General features: G+C 38.5%; 2 protein-coding genes across 4 annotated transcripts; one reads left to right on the forward strand and one right to left on the reverse strand.

Moving 5' to 3' along the window:
• Positions 1-97: 97 nt before the first annotated feature.
• Positions 98-5,641, reverse strand: scamp4 (secretory carrier membrane protein 4). Of its 2 annotated transcripts, none has more exons than XM_068319574.1 (7): positions 5,556-5,641; positions 5,184-5,210; positions 4,947-5,075; positions 4,641-4,797; positions 3,602-3,703; positions 1,706-1,823; positions 98-1,620 (listed from the first exon to the last, which is right to left on the reverse strand). In XM_068319574.1, the coding sequence occupies exons 2-7, from the start codon at positions 5,188-5,190 to the stop codon at positions 1,432-1,434; spliced, it is 702 nt and encodes a 233-aa protein (XP_068175675.1). In that variant the 5' UTR covers positions 5,191-5,210; positions 5,556-5,641; the 3' UTR covers positions 98-1,431. The 2 variants fall into 2 exon arrangements, with proteins under 2 accessions (XP_068175675.1, XP_068175676.1); XM_068319575.1 differs by having other exon boundaries at positions 5,184-5,205; positions 5,556-5,611.
• An 805-nt stretch (positions 5,642-6,446) lies between these two features.
• Positions 6,447-18,716, forward strand: chaf1a (chromatin assembly factor 1, subunit A (p150)). Of its 2 annotated transcripts, XM_068318844.1 has the most exons (17): positions 6,447-6,557; positions 6,700-6,808; positions 8,081-8,128; positions 8,605-9,218; positions 9,550-9,612; positions 9,715-9,959; positions 10,381-10,462; positions 10,532-10,600; positions 10,836-11,053; positions 14,144-14,312; positions 14,547-14,627; positions 15,016-15,111; positions 15,358-15,607; positions 16,324-16,477; positions 16,843-17,164; positions 17,294-17,376; positions 17,792-18,707. In XM_068318844.1, coding segments are annotated over exons 2-17 (2,559 nt in total). In that variant the 5' UTR covers positions 6,447-6,557; positions 6,700-6,744; the 3' UTR covers positions 17,793-18,707. The 2 variants fall into 2 exon arrangements, with proteins under 2 accessions (XP_068174945.1, XP_068174944.1); XM_068318843.1 differs by lacking the exon at positions 17,294-17,376 and having other exon boundaries at positions 6,535-6,808; positions 17,792-18,716.
• The last annotated feature ends 13 nt before the right edge of the window (positions 18,717-18,729 follow it).

An 18,729-nucleotide genomic window follows, 5' to 3' on the forward strand; every position in this document is an offset into this window, starting at 1 on the left:
GTCATGTGAGTTTTTCAGATGATCAGTTTGTTACAGAACGTTTTTATGGATGTCTCTCAACTGATATGACGCTTTACATTTAGCTAAGAGACTGACATGTTGGGAAAAGGAATATTTATTGAAATGTTGCAATATTTCAAGGTTTCTTTAATATATCCATTTTATTCTCACTTATCAAATAAGAGAAAAATCAATGAAGTTTGGCAGCTGGCCATGAAGGAAAACAAAAATATTCAAACCACCGGGTGGGCATGTTATCACTTCAAGTTTTAAAGAAGTAACCAATCTGTCATTTAATAAGATGTTTTATCATGTTGCAATGACGTTATATTATTGCATAACTGGAATAACCGATTGCATTTATACATAACACTTACATGCAAGATTTCACTTTGCTGTTGACTCATTTGAAGAGACTTTTTCAATCGTTCAGTTAGACTGTGGTTGTAACAGTTCATTTGAAATAAGATACTTTTGTTCAGTCTCTTTCCTGTGATGGGCTGCATGCAAAACCACAGAAATCACTAACACAAAAATTCATACTGTCTTGGAAAGTGACTGGAATATTGACAGCAGCTGATAAGGGGTGCAGACCACTAAAAAGCAAACAGTGCAACTTTGAAACTGCAGAACAATACTGGTACATAACATCTACATTGGGTGTGACTTTTTCAGAACCGAAATAAAGGCAGGAGCCAAGTGTTTTGGCAAATAGCTCTCCAGGAGAAGAGGATCATGCATTAACATCTGTTTGAAATGTTTCCATGTGTAGCTGCACTGAAGCTCAAGTCCAGTTGTTTAGAGCAGTGATTGGTAAGTGTTAAGACATTTTTACAAATACAAAACCTGCTTGCATTATTAAGGCGGATTTCAAGAATTCACAGCCAATGCAAACATGATAAGCATTAAAAAAAAAAAAAACTTTTGCCAGAACATGTGCAATACATATATAAAAAACCTAACAAACTGCAGTTTGCAGCTTTTATCCTGCTGTAACAAAAAAAAAACATTTTAAGCATGCTACATTTTTGAGCATGCAGAATCTGGTAACATATACAACACCATTCTAAAAGGTCCATAAGGCACACATAACATACTGCTGTCATAAATGGTTTGTCGCTCCTTTTGTGTCTCATATTACATAAATGCAACACTGTACATATTCCTTTGCAAATTTCTTTTGAGCATTACAGTGTAGTTCTTTCTCATTCTTTAGAGAAAACTATATGTAAACAATGGATGAAACGGAATGCTATGTTTTAAAGATAACCTGCCACTACAAGGGTAGGGTTTAAAATCCTGCCCTGTCTTTCAAGAACAAAATCAGATGTTTGTCAGGTAAAATAGAGATGATGTAATGTTTTGAACTGTTTTCTGTGCACCACAGAGACAGCCAGCTATCTGTCTCCACCTAGTGGCAATTCTCAGCCATCACCACTGACTGTTGTCAGGATAGCTTGGCACTGAAGCAGGATACTGTGGCAAGGTTGGGCCTTGGACCGACTGGGTTGCAGCATTAAACCCTGCTTCCCTCACTGGTGCATTCTTCCAAACACCGGTGCTCCACTCCTCCTGGGCACGTTGCATACTTCCTCCACCACCCCGGTACAGTCTGTGCACCTACCACAAGAAAAGCATGAAAGGAGCTCAGAATGTGATTTTTAAGCAGCATCGTGTGTGTTTTCAGTGTTATGTGATCACTCACCTTGATTAGAACCAGTGCCATTAAAACTGTGTCCACAGTGAAGAGCAGAGTTGTGATAAGCATCACTATAGCAGAGCCCACATTCTGACTGAAAAACAGCACTGTCGCAATCCAGCCGCTTCAAGGCGTCGGCCAGCGTGAGGTGGAGAAGGATGGGTTAGTGGATCATAGAGTACGCAAGTCAGCAAAGTGTATTTAATACAATAAAAAAGCTGTTAAGCTGCCAACAACATTAATAACAAATGCAATGACAGGCGGTGTATTTATAAAAAGTATAAAACTGACTTTACACAACAGCGGGTTATGTGTGAACAATGTTATTGCTGCAGACGGTCGGTTACATGTACTGAAAATAGATCTCACACATTTTTTGAAAAATTGTTCATACACAGTAAGAAAGACTGTCTATTTAAAAAAAGAGAATTACCCTATAAAAAGATGACTGCAGCATTCTTATTACAAAACTTAATTCTTACGATGTACACAAGAGTGTACAGGAGAAAGCTGCTTGACAAAAAAGGACATAACAACAACCCAAACCAACTAAGTCAACAAGGCAGTCAGAGAATGCAACATCCCACAACACCCCTGAATTCAAAATTTTACCCTGACCTACTTTCATAGGTCAGGGTAAATTGAAGCATAGGCACTAGTTTTGATCTATGGTCTTATTCACGCTGACCTTCTCCCTCGTCTTTCTATCTCATCCGGTTCCTTAGTGTACAAAAGTTGAAATTTGACTTTTGACCTAGTTACACCCTGGATACCCTCACAGAAGGTGTTCAATTTATCATCACGGAGAGGAAACACATAAAGATAACATCAAAAAGCTAAGATTCGTGGTTTGGTTAAAAGATGGTTTGGTGGAAACTTATTGAACACTTTTTGAGTCAAAACATGACAAACTGATGGATAATGGAGATGATTTGTTCTTATATTTCGCTCTAAATTCTTTTATGGCAGTGTTAAAAAATTTCAAATTTACACTTCAAAAACAAATTTTAAGATTAACTGTGTGACAGACGTTGTGTAGATGGTTTGCTAACAATCCTCAGAAGTAAAAACTTTAGCGCACAGAGCTAAGCCAGGGACAAAAATACATTAACGGTCTCGCAACATGCTTAAACTCTGCCTGAGACCTCAATGTTGCATAGATGAACATGAATGATATCATCAGAATCTGCATAAACATTTTTCAGCTAACCATCTGAACAAATTACCTCTACTTTAGAGAGTCACTGGATGCAGATCCATGCTTCACATTTAGTAGGGCTAGTATTTTCCATGATTTCACCTACTGCATCCCATCCACTAATTGATCATTTTTAAGACCCCCACTGATTTGCAGATGTAAAATCTGCATCAATGAGCCTATAAGACACATGGGGATCCCTCTCCTACAATCAAATATCAGTGAACTTCCTGCAAAACTGTAGAAGCAGAGCATCCACAAGTAAAGGACTTCATACGTCTCCCTCAGTCAGACAGTGGCCACTGTTCAATGATATCAGATGCAGGGACATAAATTTTTTCAAGGAAATGGGAGATGACACACTGATCGGTGGGTTTAACAAACATTAATAACTGGATGACTAAATACATCCCCAAACATCTTGGGCCACCCTGATTCTGCACCGTTTAATCAGACATGCTCTAAATGCACTTACAACATAGACTTAAAACAATGCACTTCTGATCGTTTAATGTTACCAAGAGCCCGTACCACGCTCACAAACTCTCAGTTATCGGGAAATAGAAATAAAATGGTGAAAAGCTGTACAGTATATGATAATGTTAAAATTTTCATTTTGTGAGATTGCATAATAATTTTTTTAACATGATCATTTCACACAGCAGAAAACATTCAGCCTTCAAAGTGAGTAACTTATAACTCACCATGCACCCCAGCCAGAGATACCTATCATCTGGATGAAGGACAAGACACACTGGAGGAAGAAGACGAAGAAGAAAGCCATGTAGTTGAAGGAACTATCAGCCCTGTAAACATCAAGACAAAAAGAGTACAGAAAGGATGAGAAAACAAATGCACCAAAGGTTGCTCTAGTTTTGCTGCAGTATTTTTTCCTCCCACTACTCCACACATTGGGGGTGTTTTTAACATTGTTTAATAATCATATTCTGTGAATGTAAAAAAAATACATTTTTTAACCAGTCGGGTTACATGGCTTAAACTCTTTACTGTCACATCACATATTTTCAGGTATTTCCCAGCATTATTTTGATATCAACTCTTGGTGATGTGACTAAATAAAATGATGGACCCACTTGGCTTTGAGCAACGGAAGGATGGATGAAAACCTTTGTGAGATGTGAGTTTAGTTTTTGCTAAGACCAACACCTAAATTGGTCGCATGTAAAATCCACCACCTAAAAAAAATCCTATACAATTTAATTGTATTTCATTTTTAAGTGTGTGACACTTCCCGACCGTCGAACAAACCCTCCTCTGGAATCCTTCCCTCAGAGTCTGTTGCAGTTCATATGTGTTACTTCTGAGTCACAACCTGTCTGTTTAAATGAACTTTACTGACATATCATCAGTGTATTCCTTCATTTGTTTACTCTTACAAACATGGAAAGAACTGTCTGATTCTTACAAGCTCTCTACAAGCACCGCATAGTTTATCATGTCCTTAATGACTGTCTCATGACACCGGTTATTTTGCAGTTCTCAGACTTAGATAAAGACATTGATCAGACTCACTTTTTTTATTTATATAAGGCAGGTTCTGTTGACATTTTTAAATCACATCTTAAAAGCCCTTTCAGATTTACCTCATTTAAAATTCTTTTATTTCACTTGAACTGATTTTTATTGATGAAATGTTACCTCTTTCATTTTAACATTCAAGAATATTAAAGTCTTACAGGGTTGTAGTGTGTTTTTAAATGAGAGTTCTGCAATTAGTCTTACCTGAAGGCTTTATAGAGGGGTCTAAACCAGCAGGTGTAACTGCACGGGCTGAAGAGGAGAAGCCAGAGTAGAGAGAAGCCAAAGTTGGTGGCGCTTCCACCCCCAGCCCACCAAGCAATACACGAGATCACATTCATGAACAACGTGCCTGAATACACTATAGAGAAGTGAAGACAGCAAAAAGGAAACAAGAGGAAAGGCAGTGAATGTTATTTAAACTGAGCAATAGAAGAAATATCATATTCTATGTCTGAAAAGTGCATAGTTAGAAGAAAAACAAGAAAAAAACAAGGAAAAAAAACTCACTCATCCATAGTGTGTAAACTCTGCGCACCAGCTGCTGGTGGGGTGCAGGAATCTCCTCTTCAATGTTCTGGTAGAAGCATGGCTTTATTCTCAAGAATTTAGGCAGTGGAGGAAAGTTATTACTGCGATCTGAAACAGGAAGGAAATTATCATAAGACCATAGAATATTATACATTTGAGTACTTTCAAACCTGATTGAACAAATGACTAGACAGACAGATAGTTAATGTGACAAACCTGTCATTTTGAAATTCCAATTCTGTCCTGGATAAGAGGAATACACACAAATGGAATAAAGATTATTGCAACATTGATCAGCATTTACAAACTAATGTTAACTCGTTAACGTTAGTCAGAATGCTATGGTAATACTAAAACATTTTTAGTTTAACTGTGCAAATATGGCGCTATATTTGTTTTATGTGAGAGTACGAAGCAGATAGCGGCTAATGAGTGTATCCCAGATCAGGAGTGCAACAGAAGCAGCCGAGGGTATGTCTTTTTATCCATAGCTGCCACTTAATTTGACTAACATTAAATGGCGAGCAGATGACCATAACTGAAAATCTCATTAGAGCAAACATATCTGGTTTTAAAAACATGTCTTACCGGGTTAATATTTAATCTAACCACGTTTCCGTCGAAAAGTATATGAGTCCAGGAAACTCGGGATTCGCGTTGTTGATCTAGTGCGGTTGCGCAGGATGAAGGTACGTGTAGTTCTTCTCTGTTTATGTTCTACGAGCTCAGTGGCCTGATGAACTACAAGTCCCAGGACTCAAATGACCATTAAACGGGAAACGCGTGACTCCAACGCTAACATCCCTGCGTATGTGTATCCCACCCATGCAATTTCAAAGGGAGGCATTTACATTACATGCCATTGTAAATTCAAAGAGAAGTGAACTGCTGACGTAAATCGACACTTTACAGCAGTGTGACTGTTACCAACAAAACTGTGTGTAGTAATAAATAAGTTATAAAAAAGGATGCAAAGCAATTATTAAGGTGGTCCTTCAATCTGCAAATATTTCTACAATAGCTAAACTGTTATCGAAATTTAATTTAACTAATTAGTTGTGTCACTTTCTTTGTACATTGTGATTGTATTAATGACTGACAATACAAAAACGGGCGTCGTCTGATTACATTTATTGATTTCTATCAATTTACCACTACACAACATGGCAACCGAAACTTCTTGTAGTAAAACTTCCCGACCAATCACAAAGCCCAAAACATCAGAAGAGGACGTATCCTATGAAGGCTTACTACAATATTTTGGTTCATAGCACAGGCTGTCCCGGTGGGTGGACACATTTTTACTTTAAATGTAGGATGGGATTTAGACAATGATATTAAAATAATTTATTCTTCGTTTTTATTTGACTATTCATTTTGACTATTCAAACCCTTTTAACGAGTGAAGGGGAATAAAATCGCTCCACTACGCGGAGCACCGCATAGACGTGCAACGCCGTAACTGAACGCAAACATCTCTACCAATGATCAGAAACTTTGGTCTTGACCAATGAGCGACGGCATTTGACGCACGTAACATACTCCCGCCAATTCCGACTGACGAGCGCGAGGCAGGCAGCTGGGAACGAAGTGAGTATGCGGGAGATGCGGAAAGAGAATACGCTATGCTTTATGTGAAATACTTAAGAAGTGTATAGCATATCATTACTAGCGTGACATTTGTTTCGTTATCGTGGTCATTCCCGGGTACTGACTTGTTCCGTGACGTCAGCTGGAGAGTATCGCAAGCGAAAGGTGTTTCGGGTTAGTGATTGGGATGTTGGCGGCGGAAACCCAATCGATGGACGGACATTTGGCAGCGTCGACTCCACGCAGACGAGGTAATGCACATTTTATGTCTAGAAATGAACAGATGTTTATCAGGTTACAAAAATTTCTATATACAGAGTGTTGTTTCGTACTAACAAATGGACATCCACAAAATGACGTGAAGATAAATACTTGCGTTCCCCCAACGAAAAAGTCAATCTAGTTAACCGTATTTATCTCAATTGCATCAGTTGACAATAGGAGATTACAGTGCTACCATTATTAAGACATAATTTAACTGGTGTAAATATGTAAATGTGATGTTAAACCTTCGAAAAGTGGGTTTTCTGTTCACTGCTATTCAGCTACTGCTAATACTATCTACTTGACAGTGATTCAACTTCAGTGGGAAATGACAATCACGTAACAACTAATTTGCTTCAAATTATAACATCAATTCTCTGTTCATTTAAGAGACTAATATATTACCATTAAATAGTGTTTAGCGTGTAACCATGCTACTAAATTTGGCCCACACGGCCTCTGCGCTTAACTTTTGCTTTGCTCCGGCCAAAGGTGCTTAGCAAATGTGCTAGTTTTCTGAGTTAGCAGACAGGCTAGCCCTATTAGCAGCTGTACGTTGGATAAAGTTAGCATCTCTAAAGCTGATTTCATCAGTGAAACTCAGGAGCTTGACCGACATTTTCGCTTTTTCACGTTAACACAATTGGAAAGGCTTGAACAACTTGAATATAACAGTTCTCCACAACCAATGTCCCAACTTTATCAGCATTGTGGTCGGGCATACATATTTCGCCTGTCAGCCGGAGTTTCTTGTACAGACGGTCGGCCTGCTGTCCCGACTGACACACCGGTTGGCGGGAGAGCCAGCTTAACAACATCGTTACAATGAGCTGTTTAGATGGCCGGTCTTGCTGACGTATTTAACCTTATATACAACACATCAAACTATATTAACAGCATGTGATTTTACTCTTATTTTGACGTTCATACACGGAAAATCTCACACTACATTAGCCGTACTTGGATGTTGGAGTTTTAAGGCGAAGCGTGTCCTCCAGGCAGACTACAAGAAAAACACGCTCTGAATGGGCTAATAAAATCTCGACAAATGTTGATTCAAATAACCCTGACACAAATGAGTTATATACCGAATCTGTCTTCATTTGCCACTAAATACAAAAGAATAGTTGTGAGTTATACATGTCAGGTAGTTATTGTTTGATCATTAGTACCAGTTTGCTGCTGCTGTCATCAGGCAATATTTTGACTTGTTTTTGGTGTCAATTGTTCTGACCTGCTTGTGTGCTTATTGTTTTCAGGTATGGATTGTAAGTCAAGTAACAATGCCAGCAAGAAACTTATCCAAGGTAAACATACATATGTGCGCTACAGATTTATTACTCTACAAAAAACAAAACGTCATTAGACATGATTTACCAGCCACGGTAAAATAGAATTTGTTTGATTTTATAAATGATGATGTATATTTTTTATTTGTTTTGTAGCAAATTGCATAAATTATGGAACTGATTAAGGAATGGAACTGATAAGCTAAATTTTCATATCATTTGAATTTAGTCATTGTGGTTTCCTTTCCTCAATAATGGGACACTGATATTTAAAAACCCTTAAATCTGTATCAACATTTACATGAAGTTATATAAAATGACAGCATCAGTGCAACATCATTTATTAATGGACACATCAAGCATGTAAATATTCACTCATTTAAAGCCTTTTAGAATTTTTGAGGTTGCACTATGGTGAACAATGTCAGGGTAATTAATGTGCACAACACAACATGAATATTAAACATTTATTTTGTCTCTGTGTGCATCTGCAGCTCGTCTACCATTCAAGCGCTTAAACCCTGAACCAAAAGAGAACCAGCCACCTAAACGCCCCTGTGCACATGCCTGCCCTGAAGCTGGAGTCTCAGACAGGGAAAATGAAAGTGAGTCCTCTGCACTCCCTGTGTGCAATGGCCCACCCTTGGTTAATGGTCGTGGCCCCCTCGATGGCTTTGTAAGCCGTAGGCACCCTGCATCAAAAAATGAGAACATAATAGATCTGACCACCAGCAACTCTTGCTCTCCTGTAAAATGCTTTGCGTCACCAGTTCCTGCATCTCCCTGCCTCCCAACAAAAGTCAAGAACCAAGTCAAAGACAAAATTGCCTCTCCTGGAAAATCCAGTGAAGTTCATCACACTAAAGAAACACACAGGTTAGAGGGCACAGAGTTTAACAAGGATGGAGTTGAAATGTTGGAGGAAAACGATGGGAATCAGGCAGCGTCTTTTTCAGAGCTTGACCAAACACAGGATTCTGAAAGCGGTCCAGAGGAGCAAAGTGACTTAAACATTTCCAGTTTAGGGAACAGATCTGTGCTGTCACAGTCATCAGTTGGCTCCTCATCTGAAAGTTCACCGGAGAAGACTGATGACCCAACACCAACAGTATGTACACCTCCCATTGCTTTATTATATTTAAAGCCAAACAGTGATTGGGTGAGTTGGTAATATACATGAACCAAATCAGTTGTTTATTAGTTACAACATGGCAAAAGCGGGAGATGAAAGCATTTTTCCAGATCATGTCTTAGAGCCAATGTAAAAAGAAATCACTTCAATCAAAAGTGCATGTTAAAATATAACACTATTAGTAGTATTAATGTTGTCTTGATGTACTGTATACAATGCAAAGAAAACAATATCTGCTGCATGGCACTGCATGAATATTTGAGCTGTAATTATCGGTCTTCAAGGTATTTTTTTGTTTTCTTCATAGGAACCAAAGAACAGCCCCAAGATACCAGCAGATCAGAAAAAGATCAAGAGACTCTCATTGAAGGTGATACTTTCAATGGATTCACTGGGAGTAATTTAAAGCTTGTTTCATATTCTGACGTTAGTTTATGGACATGACAGATTGATTGAAATTTTTAAATTGCAGAGTTTACAAGAGCAAGAGGAGAGGCTTCGACTGCGACAGGAGAAAGAACGCCAGAAAGAAGAGATTAAAGCAGCAAAGGAGAAAAAGAAAGAGGAGGCTCGCAAGCTAAAGGAGGAGCGAGAAAAGGAAAAACAGAAAAAAAAGGAAAAAGATGAGCGAGAAAGACGGGAGAAAAAAGAGAAGGATGAGAAAGAGAAGGCAGAAAGGTTGAAAGCAAAAGAAGAACAGCGGAAATCAAAACTAGAGTGAGTAGCGACTGTACAATTTACTCTAGAGTCAAAAGACTTTTTTTGTTTTTGGTTTCAGTAGTGTAAGTTGCTTAAAAATATGACACAGCATAGTGTTGTGAGAAAGTTTTGGACCCCTCCTGATTTTTCCCACATTTGTGCATATCTCATACTTAACAACTGAGATTCTGGAGTGTCAGTCTTAGAAATAGCTGTTCAGTCTTCTCAGACTGGTGTACATCAGTCCCTTTCCTCATTTTAGGAATTTCCTTTTGTTATGGAATTGTTTGCTTCATGCTTCTGAGAATGATCCAGAGCTGTCTGAATATCAAATAATTTAATAAGAGATAAACACAGAAAAATAAGAAATCCAGAGAGGGCCCAGTGCTCATTCATAGCATTATATTTACATGTAACAATGCTTTACTCTAATCTTTAGAGCAAAACTTGAAGAAAAACGGAAGAAAGAAGAGGAGAAGCGACTAAAAGAAGAAGAGAAACGATTGAAAGAAGAGAAGGATGTGAGTTATTTTTCATTGGTTAAGTTTTTTAAATTTGTGAAAGTCTTACTATTGTTTATCTGTTTTCAGCGCCTTAAAGCTGAAAAAGCAGAAATTACACGGTTTCTACAGAAAGCCAAGATTCAACAGGTTCCAAAGGTTGGTATAAATCACACTTGGATGTTGGTTTAATTTAAGTTGCTGTGGTTCTGATGGGTTTATTTCTCTATGAACGCATGTGTTCAGTGCTCATTGAAAGTCTGTTGTTACTTTAAAGTTAGCAAATGCGTTGAAATCTTGAATGCCTGATCAACACTGTAAAGGATTATACCATATGTTGAGACATGTATATCACCACAAAGTATGACAACAACACAGTGCATCTCTTTTTCAGACACTTGCAGCTGCATGTGGAAAGTTTGCTCCGTTTGAGATAAAGGAAAATGTGTTTCTGGCACCACTGTGTCGAGTTCAGTGTGAGGACTCTGCTCTAGACGAGCTGGACCGGTGTTTGGTGAACCAAACTGATAATCAAAATGGACTGAAAGACTGGATCATGCAAAAACCTCGTCGGTCAGGACCTACCAAGCCCAGGACTACTGAGTCACCTAGGTGAGAGTTGGTAAAAGTGACGCTTTAATTTGTGTATTGTTGCTTCATGTTGTCAGGAGGGCAGATTTAGACAAAGTGTTTATTCTACAGAGATTCAACAATTCTCCACAACCAAGCACTTTGTCAAAAGCAGATTTTTGTCATCACCGTCACTGATTTTAAGCAGATTCTACCTCAAGGTGTGTAGCCATCTGATTTGACTATTAAGGAGACCGATTGAAGAACATGGGCACAGACACGTACAGGCACAGAAACAGTTCTAACAATTGAATCAATATCCTCATTTTGGTAGTATAACCAGTCATAGTCCAGGGAAATATGTTAGGTGAAACGGCATTCAAATGTAGCTCCAAGGTTACTCAGGAGCTATATATATTGTTATTGTTTCTGGGATATTTTGGTCAGAGTACAATGCATTTCAGAGTAGCCTTTTATTGTGGACCGCATGAGGTACACCTGCGCAATAGTCATGCTGTCCAGTTAACATTTAATCAAGAGGTGGGATGAATTATTTCAGCAAAGAAGTGCTCACTAACATAGATATGAGAGAAATGGTCTTTTGTGTACATTGCGCATCAACGTTCACGACTTCACCTCATCGCAGATTTTTGGTAGGTAGTCATGTGATACCGTATGCGCAATCTATTGGCTGACGACATCCGGAAGTGTGCTACGTTCCATGAGTCTCGGACTTCCGTGAGACACAAAAGTGCTTTAAACAGTCTCAAGAGTGTGGGAAAAGGTAATACAGATAGAAGGCGGTTTAATATCAGTATGGGGAGTGTCGTAAATGTTTAAATTACCATAAATAATAAGATAAATAGTTTGTCTCTGTATCATGGAATTCGTTAATCGCGTGTGGTTCCTGGAACACATTAACCGTAAGGAACGGGGGCGCACTCTACAAATAAAAAGATTGTTGAGTGAATTAATGTTTGTTTGAAATTTTAGCAGTCAAAACTCTTCCTGAAGAAAAATATTACCCGAGTCAACAGTGTGTTTTTAAATTTCATAAAACTTGGAAGGTAAAGCTCACAGTAAAACTTTGATTTCATGAAGTTTTTGAAATGTAGAGTTGATGTTATGGACTCTGCTGGAGGAATGTGATAATTAAATTTTTATGTGAATTGTTTGTTGTTTCCCACTTAAATTGTATCCTTCCTCTTGTGGTGCTTTGGATTTGAGTCTGCATCAATGGAAGTACAGGGACGCTGTGGTCTGCCTTGGTTGAAGGCATTTTTGGCTTCCTCAAGGAGTTCTCTTATGTCACAAATATTCAAAGGAATTGCATGTAAAAATACACTTTGCATAATCAATTTCTGATGCGACATGTACAGTATATGAATCTGATTTATTTTCAGAAGCTTGCATGGTAAATTCAAAATAATTGCCTTTTCATCTTTTTTATGTGGAAGCGGAAAATGTTATAGGTAGGCTTCATAATGGAGTGCAGCTTGAAAATCTTTAAAAGAGCTGAGTAGTGTGCACACATCCCAAAATGGCACAGGTACAAGACAAAAACTAGAGCAAAGTGTAGAAAATAGTTTTGCACCATATTAAGCTCTCAGAAATAATACTTGCAGTACTCATCTCTCTTGCAACTAAAGGAGCATTTTGATCTGGTGGCTCATGCTAATCAAGGCAAAAAAGAGGGATTTTCTATTGGGTTGCTGTCTCTCCACCAGTTTTTTTCACGACTAGAGGAGGCTGATACAGCTTGAGTCAGGTTTTCATTGTTCAATTAGTTTATTTGATCTGATCCCTCTGAGGGGGTTAAATTAAGCCCTTCTTTGGCAGGGTGTGCTGCTGTGTATTTTTGCCATGTGTCAATAGACAAACTACGTAAGCGCGATCTCAAGAGTTTAAAAAACATTAATCAAATCAATATTAACACTTTGCCTTTAGTGTCCATGCCTTTCCATTGAGGGCATTTTCTTCTCTGATAGTGCTTGGTGTGTTTCCCACTAATTGGGAGGAGGCCTAGAGGCAGACCCAGGACTCACCAGAGAGATTATATCTCTTGGCTTGGGAAAACCTTGGGATCTCCGCAGGGGAGTTGGTGGAAGTGTTTGGGGAGAGGACTGTCTGGGCCTCAGGCTGACCCCGAAGTTTTATTATGTGCAAAGAAAGAATACAGTCATATCAGTTGACACTCTTTGTATTGTTTCCACTTTGTTGTGTACATTTCCCTCAGGTAGCTGACCCAGCATTTAATATGCACAGTGGACATGTAAGCAATTGTTAGCTGGGTGAAGGCAGACCAGGATGCAGCCATCATCCCAGGCATCAGTGAAGAGCATTTCTTGAGCCTTAAGAAAGGATGATGAGAAACATCTGACAACCTTTGTAGGCCAACAGAATGATATTGGATATTTTAAAGGCACCTTCTTTACAGCTGGTTTGATTGCATGGGAAACCTATAGTTCACTTAATTTGTTGATTATGTCAAAGAGACAAATGCCCAGCATCTCAAACAAGTCTGTCTCTGGTGCTTGAACTGCTCAAGGAACATAACCAGACTTCTGATAGATTTATATAACCCTGGTCTCCTGTTCCCACATTTTGACACCTTTCCACATTTGCACAGCAGCTTTCCCTCGTGTATACAGGAATTGAAAAGAACTGCAAAAAAAGTGTCACCAGGCTGAGTTTCAGGTGCTGTTTAAGATGAATTGAGCATAGAGATGAAATATACAGTGTCTGTGTATTCAATCTTTTAGGAACATTAAATGTTTAAGAGTTGTTTCCAAATGTTTCCCATTTGGAAAGCACTTAGTCTCGCATACTGAACATGCCCATGTCTTTAACATCTGTTTGAATATCCCATTCATAATAAAAGCAATTAAGATAGGAGGTATCACATGTTACTGAGTGGTGTCTTTTCATTTTTGAAAAGCTGCTACCTTTCAAGCATGTTACAACATATGGTGACTCTAATGTCTATGGATACTTGTTTTGGTAAAAGTGTGTATTGTACCCGATCCTAGTGTAATGCATCATGGGTTCTATTTCTTATATATGAATTTGGTTTTATTCTAGTTTTAAGGTTAATCATTCTATCGCTCAATGTTTTAATTTTTTTTTCTTCAGTGACTGTATGGTTGCAGAAAAACCTTTGCCAAGTGATGCGCCAGATTGTAAACGTCATGGACCCATGAAACTGCTACAGTTCCATGAAAATTACCGTCCAGCATACTGGGGCACCTGGAGCAAAAAGAGTTTGCAGATCTCACCTCGTTGCCCCCTCAGACTAGACAAAGTAAGAGTTTGTAAATTCTATCAAATCAGCTACATCACCTCATATATAACAAAGTCTTGCAAGACTAAGAATTTTGTTTTTAATGACAGATTGACTTGATTATATGTAGCATATGCCTCAAATTTAAGATGTCTGGATATCTTAAAAGTTTCATTCAAAGATGGTCATTTTTTCATTTTTTTGGAGAATCCTATTTTTATGTCTGTGAGCCTAATATTTATTGTGTGACCACAGGGTTTGTTGGACTATGAGGTAGACAGTGATGAAGAATGGGAAGAAGAGGAACCAGGAGAGTCCCTTTCACACAGTGAAGGGGTGAGTTTCATTGAATGGTGAAGAAGTATGAACATCCCCCATTCGTGTAACATTTTCAGTGTTAAGATTTTAAGTGTTATGGGAAAGTAGCCTTCAATCTCATTGAGCTTAGTTGTCAAGCAATAACACATTTTTATAAACTTTTTGTAGGAACACAAGACACTGACGTATTGAATAGGAAAAAGGCATCACACAGATTACATACATACATACATACATATGCATACATATACAGAAAAATGTCTTGTGAAGAGTTTAGATTGACTTCCACCTCCGACAATTCTCTGAATGCACAAGAGCAATTGTAAATTATAGAGCTTAAAAATGGTCGAGCAATTATATTGACTTTTTTTTTTTTTTTAAATGTTTTTTACATTTTCTTTTTCAGGAGGATGAGGAAGAAGGAGGTGAAGATGATGATGATGATGGCTTCTTTGTTCCTCATGGCTACCTTTCTGATGATGAAGGAGCTCTAGAGGAAGAGGTAGGGTATATGGGTTTCTCTTTATTCATTCATAATTTAGGGGGTGTTGGGCTTTTCTATGAGGCTGGAACGAAATAAAAAAAAAATTTTTAATTGGGAAAATTTGTTTGAAAAAAAATTGTTTGAGATACGTGTCGTGAGACTTAAGAGCTAAGTCATGGAATGAATTAAAGTTGCATCTTAAGGTACTTCTGTACTAAGTTTCATCATGTTTGTATCACTACTAATGTGCTTGCAACATCGTAGGAGGGTGGCGACCTAGAGAAGCTTAAACTACGGCAGAAACTGAAAGCAAGGGAATGGGATGAGCTCATGTCCACCAAGAAGAAGATGAAGGTACTGGAGCCAGTGGTGAGGGGCTGCATCTGGGAGGGAGAAGGACCTGCTTTGCAACTCTTCCAGCAATATGCCATGTCTCTGATTGAGCCCCTGCCTAAGGCGGACACCAGCCCCAGCCAAGAGGAGCTGTCACGGAGGGGTCAGAGAGAAGAGAAATGTAAGTGTGTGCAGCATGATTCCTTTGCATACATTAGCTATTTTTACAGAGATTGCAGAGATGTGTTGTATTGCCACAAAAATTACCATGGCAGTATTTCATCAGCAAAAAGTGTGCCCCACCCCTCAAAAGCATTAGCATGCAGTCTGAACTTTTATTGAAGTATGACACGACAGTTAGAAATCCCTGTGGTAGCATGGTTATATTCATCATATATCTTCCAATTATGATTGTTGATCTCTCTGATAAGCTCTTGAATCTTTGCTTATCCTAGGCAGATATTATTTAATGCACATAGCTTGTAGTAAAAATGCTTACTCTTGTCTTGTCCTGCTGCATGGGCAAAGATTTGTTGGTTCTATGTTTTATTGCTTGACTCTTTTCTTTAAGGTGGCATTGGGCTTTGAAGGGATCACAGCTGCTTGTTTTTTATAACTTGCTTATACTAGGTTTTCATTATTCACTTCTTCAATTCCTACAACCAACTTTGTTGCCATTACATAATGATTGTAAGCATACAAAACTAAATTGGACTGCTTTTCTCTTGGTAAACTTAATTTAATTAAAACGAAGTTAACTATTACTCCACCTACAGACATTTCAAAACCTTCCTTTAGAGGAATCCAACTGTAAATGTGCTTCTCACAAAATGAGTCTTATTGCACGCAGCTAATGTGTTCTACATAAATAATCTCTAATGTCTGTTTTTCTCACAGTACTCAGTCAGCTGGTGCCTCTGCTGCACGGCAATGTCAACAGCAGCAAAGTGATCATCACAGAGTTTCAAGAGTTCTGTCGTCAGCAGACCTCTTCATCCTCATCACTTCCTGTCGTGTCCAGCCCTAATAACTTAGAAAACATTCCCACCAGGTAAAACAACAATATTTGGTGCAATGATTTCTGTATGAATGGGATAAATATCATAATTTATTGTCATAATAACATTTCACCTTGAATCATCTAGTAACTGTACTTTTAAACATGTATCGTGTCAATTTGTTGCCATTCTCTTTGTATTCAAAGTTCTGTATATAGTAAAGTATTCTGGTACATCTGTTAGCTAGCAAAACAATTTGCAAAATTTAAAAAAAAAATCTGCAATCTTGGCTTTTTTTATATCGGTTTTATCTTTTTATGTTTAGACATTGAAATATTTAGCGCACATCATATGAAAAACAAATTTATTTTATGTCAAAAAAAGTGACATATTTCCCTCCTCTATATTTTTTCATCAGAATACAAGTGAAGCGCCTCATTAAGGACAATGCTGTTTATGAGAAACGTTCAGCCTACAGACGCTGCTGCTGGTATGTGAACGCAGAGATCTTGTCCCGTTTGGGCCAGGAAGCTCTCCCTGTGCCCTGCCATTGGACCTACCTCACATCAGGGGCTCGAGAAGAGGCCCGAGAGGATGCCCAGGCAGCGACAGGCTCTCAGGGAAACTCTCCTGCTACACCCCAGACCTCCTCCACTGCATCCAGCTCCTCCAGCAAAAGGAAGAGCACAGGCAGCATGTCAATCACCAAGTTCATGAAGAAATGCACTGACACTGACAAGGTAGAAATTTACTAGGCTGCGGAGATTACAGTCCTATGTGTACTCACATTAGCTGACTTTTTTTTTGGCAATGATTACCACGATAACAAAATTTCTTGGTTCTGATCATCTTGAATTTCTAATTATCAGGCCGACACAATGGAGGGTGATGGTTTTCAAGCTGACACTGAGGAGGATGATGAGGAAGATTGTATTATCATCCCCTCAGATTGGTGAGTTACGTTAGACAAACAAAATAATTGCTGTGCTACACTTTTTAAATTTTACTTGACAATTTACCATTACACAGCCAGCAAATGATCAGGCCTTTTAGTTTACGGTCGATGTCACTCATATACAGTCAAGTGTGCAGCCGAATAGTCTGGCTTCATGTTGACGCTGGGACCAAGGGAGAAAGGAAGCTCTGTCCAAAGTTAAAACTTAAAGTTAGGCATATACAAAAGTATAATATAGTACATTATCAAACTTAGTGTTTCTCTGGCACTAGCTAAGATAAGGACTTATTATGGACATATTGACACAAATGCAGTGTTTTACTTCAGATTTTTAACATAAATGGATACTATAAGTGGATATTTTCCTCCCTGTAATCTGAATTAAAACCCATTTTTAAATTTTATTGTACAGATCCGCCCAGAGAGAAGTCCAGCAAACGAGTCTGTCCGAAGTGACCCCCCCACTGAAACCGCTCTTCACCCTGCGACTGGCCCTGCTCCTACCGTTGCTACAGCTTGATGACAGGAGGGGCTGTCTCCTAACCAAGATGCCACATTTCCCTCCTTGGTCTAAGTCAGAATCTGATGCTCCAAACGTACAAACGACTGATAGCAGGTGGCTTCTCAGCGTTGAACTCCCACTCACCTAATTCTTTAAGGAGTCAGGAGCCCACTTCCCTGTAATATGTAGTTGTACATAAAATCAGAGTATCTGAAAAGACTATTGATGGCAGGTATGTCTAGTGTTCATTAATGTTTTGTAATTTTTCCGATGACGTGTGACATGAGCCTGTGCTGAGGAGGATGTTCTGTCTAGAGTTGCTTTGACGTGATCATATGGAGTTGGACAGGAAGGAGCAGACAGGAAGCAGCTTCATTAGAATCACACATTTATGGTTGTTGACATAATGAACCTGATATTTTTATTTCCTCTAGTTTAACTGTATATACTTAGTTTCTGTACATTTCACATTGATTTGCAAAGGGTGCATTTATTCTGCAATTTCTAATCCTGTCAATTTAAGTCATTGCCTGTTCGATGTCATTGTTTTATAAATATGTATGTTTCTGTATTTTTTTCAAGAATACTTGAACGTGATGCATTCATTAAACATGAATAAAAATACTGCACTTTTATATTCCATTCATTCCTCTTATTAATCTGTGAACCTCTGATGGTGTGACGACACCATCACCATTCAGCCATCAGCTTTAATTTCTGTGAAGCCTGCTGATGTGTTTGACAACACAATTGGTTCCAACAGAGTCCACACAGAACATGAAGTCTGCAAAACGAATGTTTTTTGCAGAAAGTCCTTCTGATGCCTTGGAGGACACATCCAACACTTG

The sequence above is a fragment of the Antennarius striatus genome, chromosome 7 (assembly GCF_040054535.1).
Source record: "Antennarius striatus isolate MH-2024 chromosome 7, ASM4005453v1, whole genome shotgun sequence".
Classification (NCBI taxonomy): Eukaryota; Metazoa; Chordata; class Actinopteri; order Lophiiformes; family Antennariidae; genus Antennarius; species Antennarius striatus.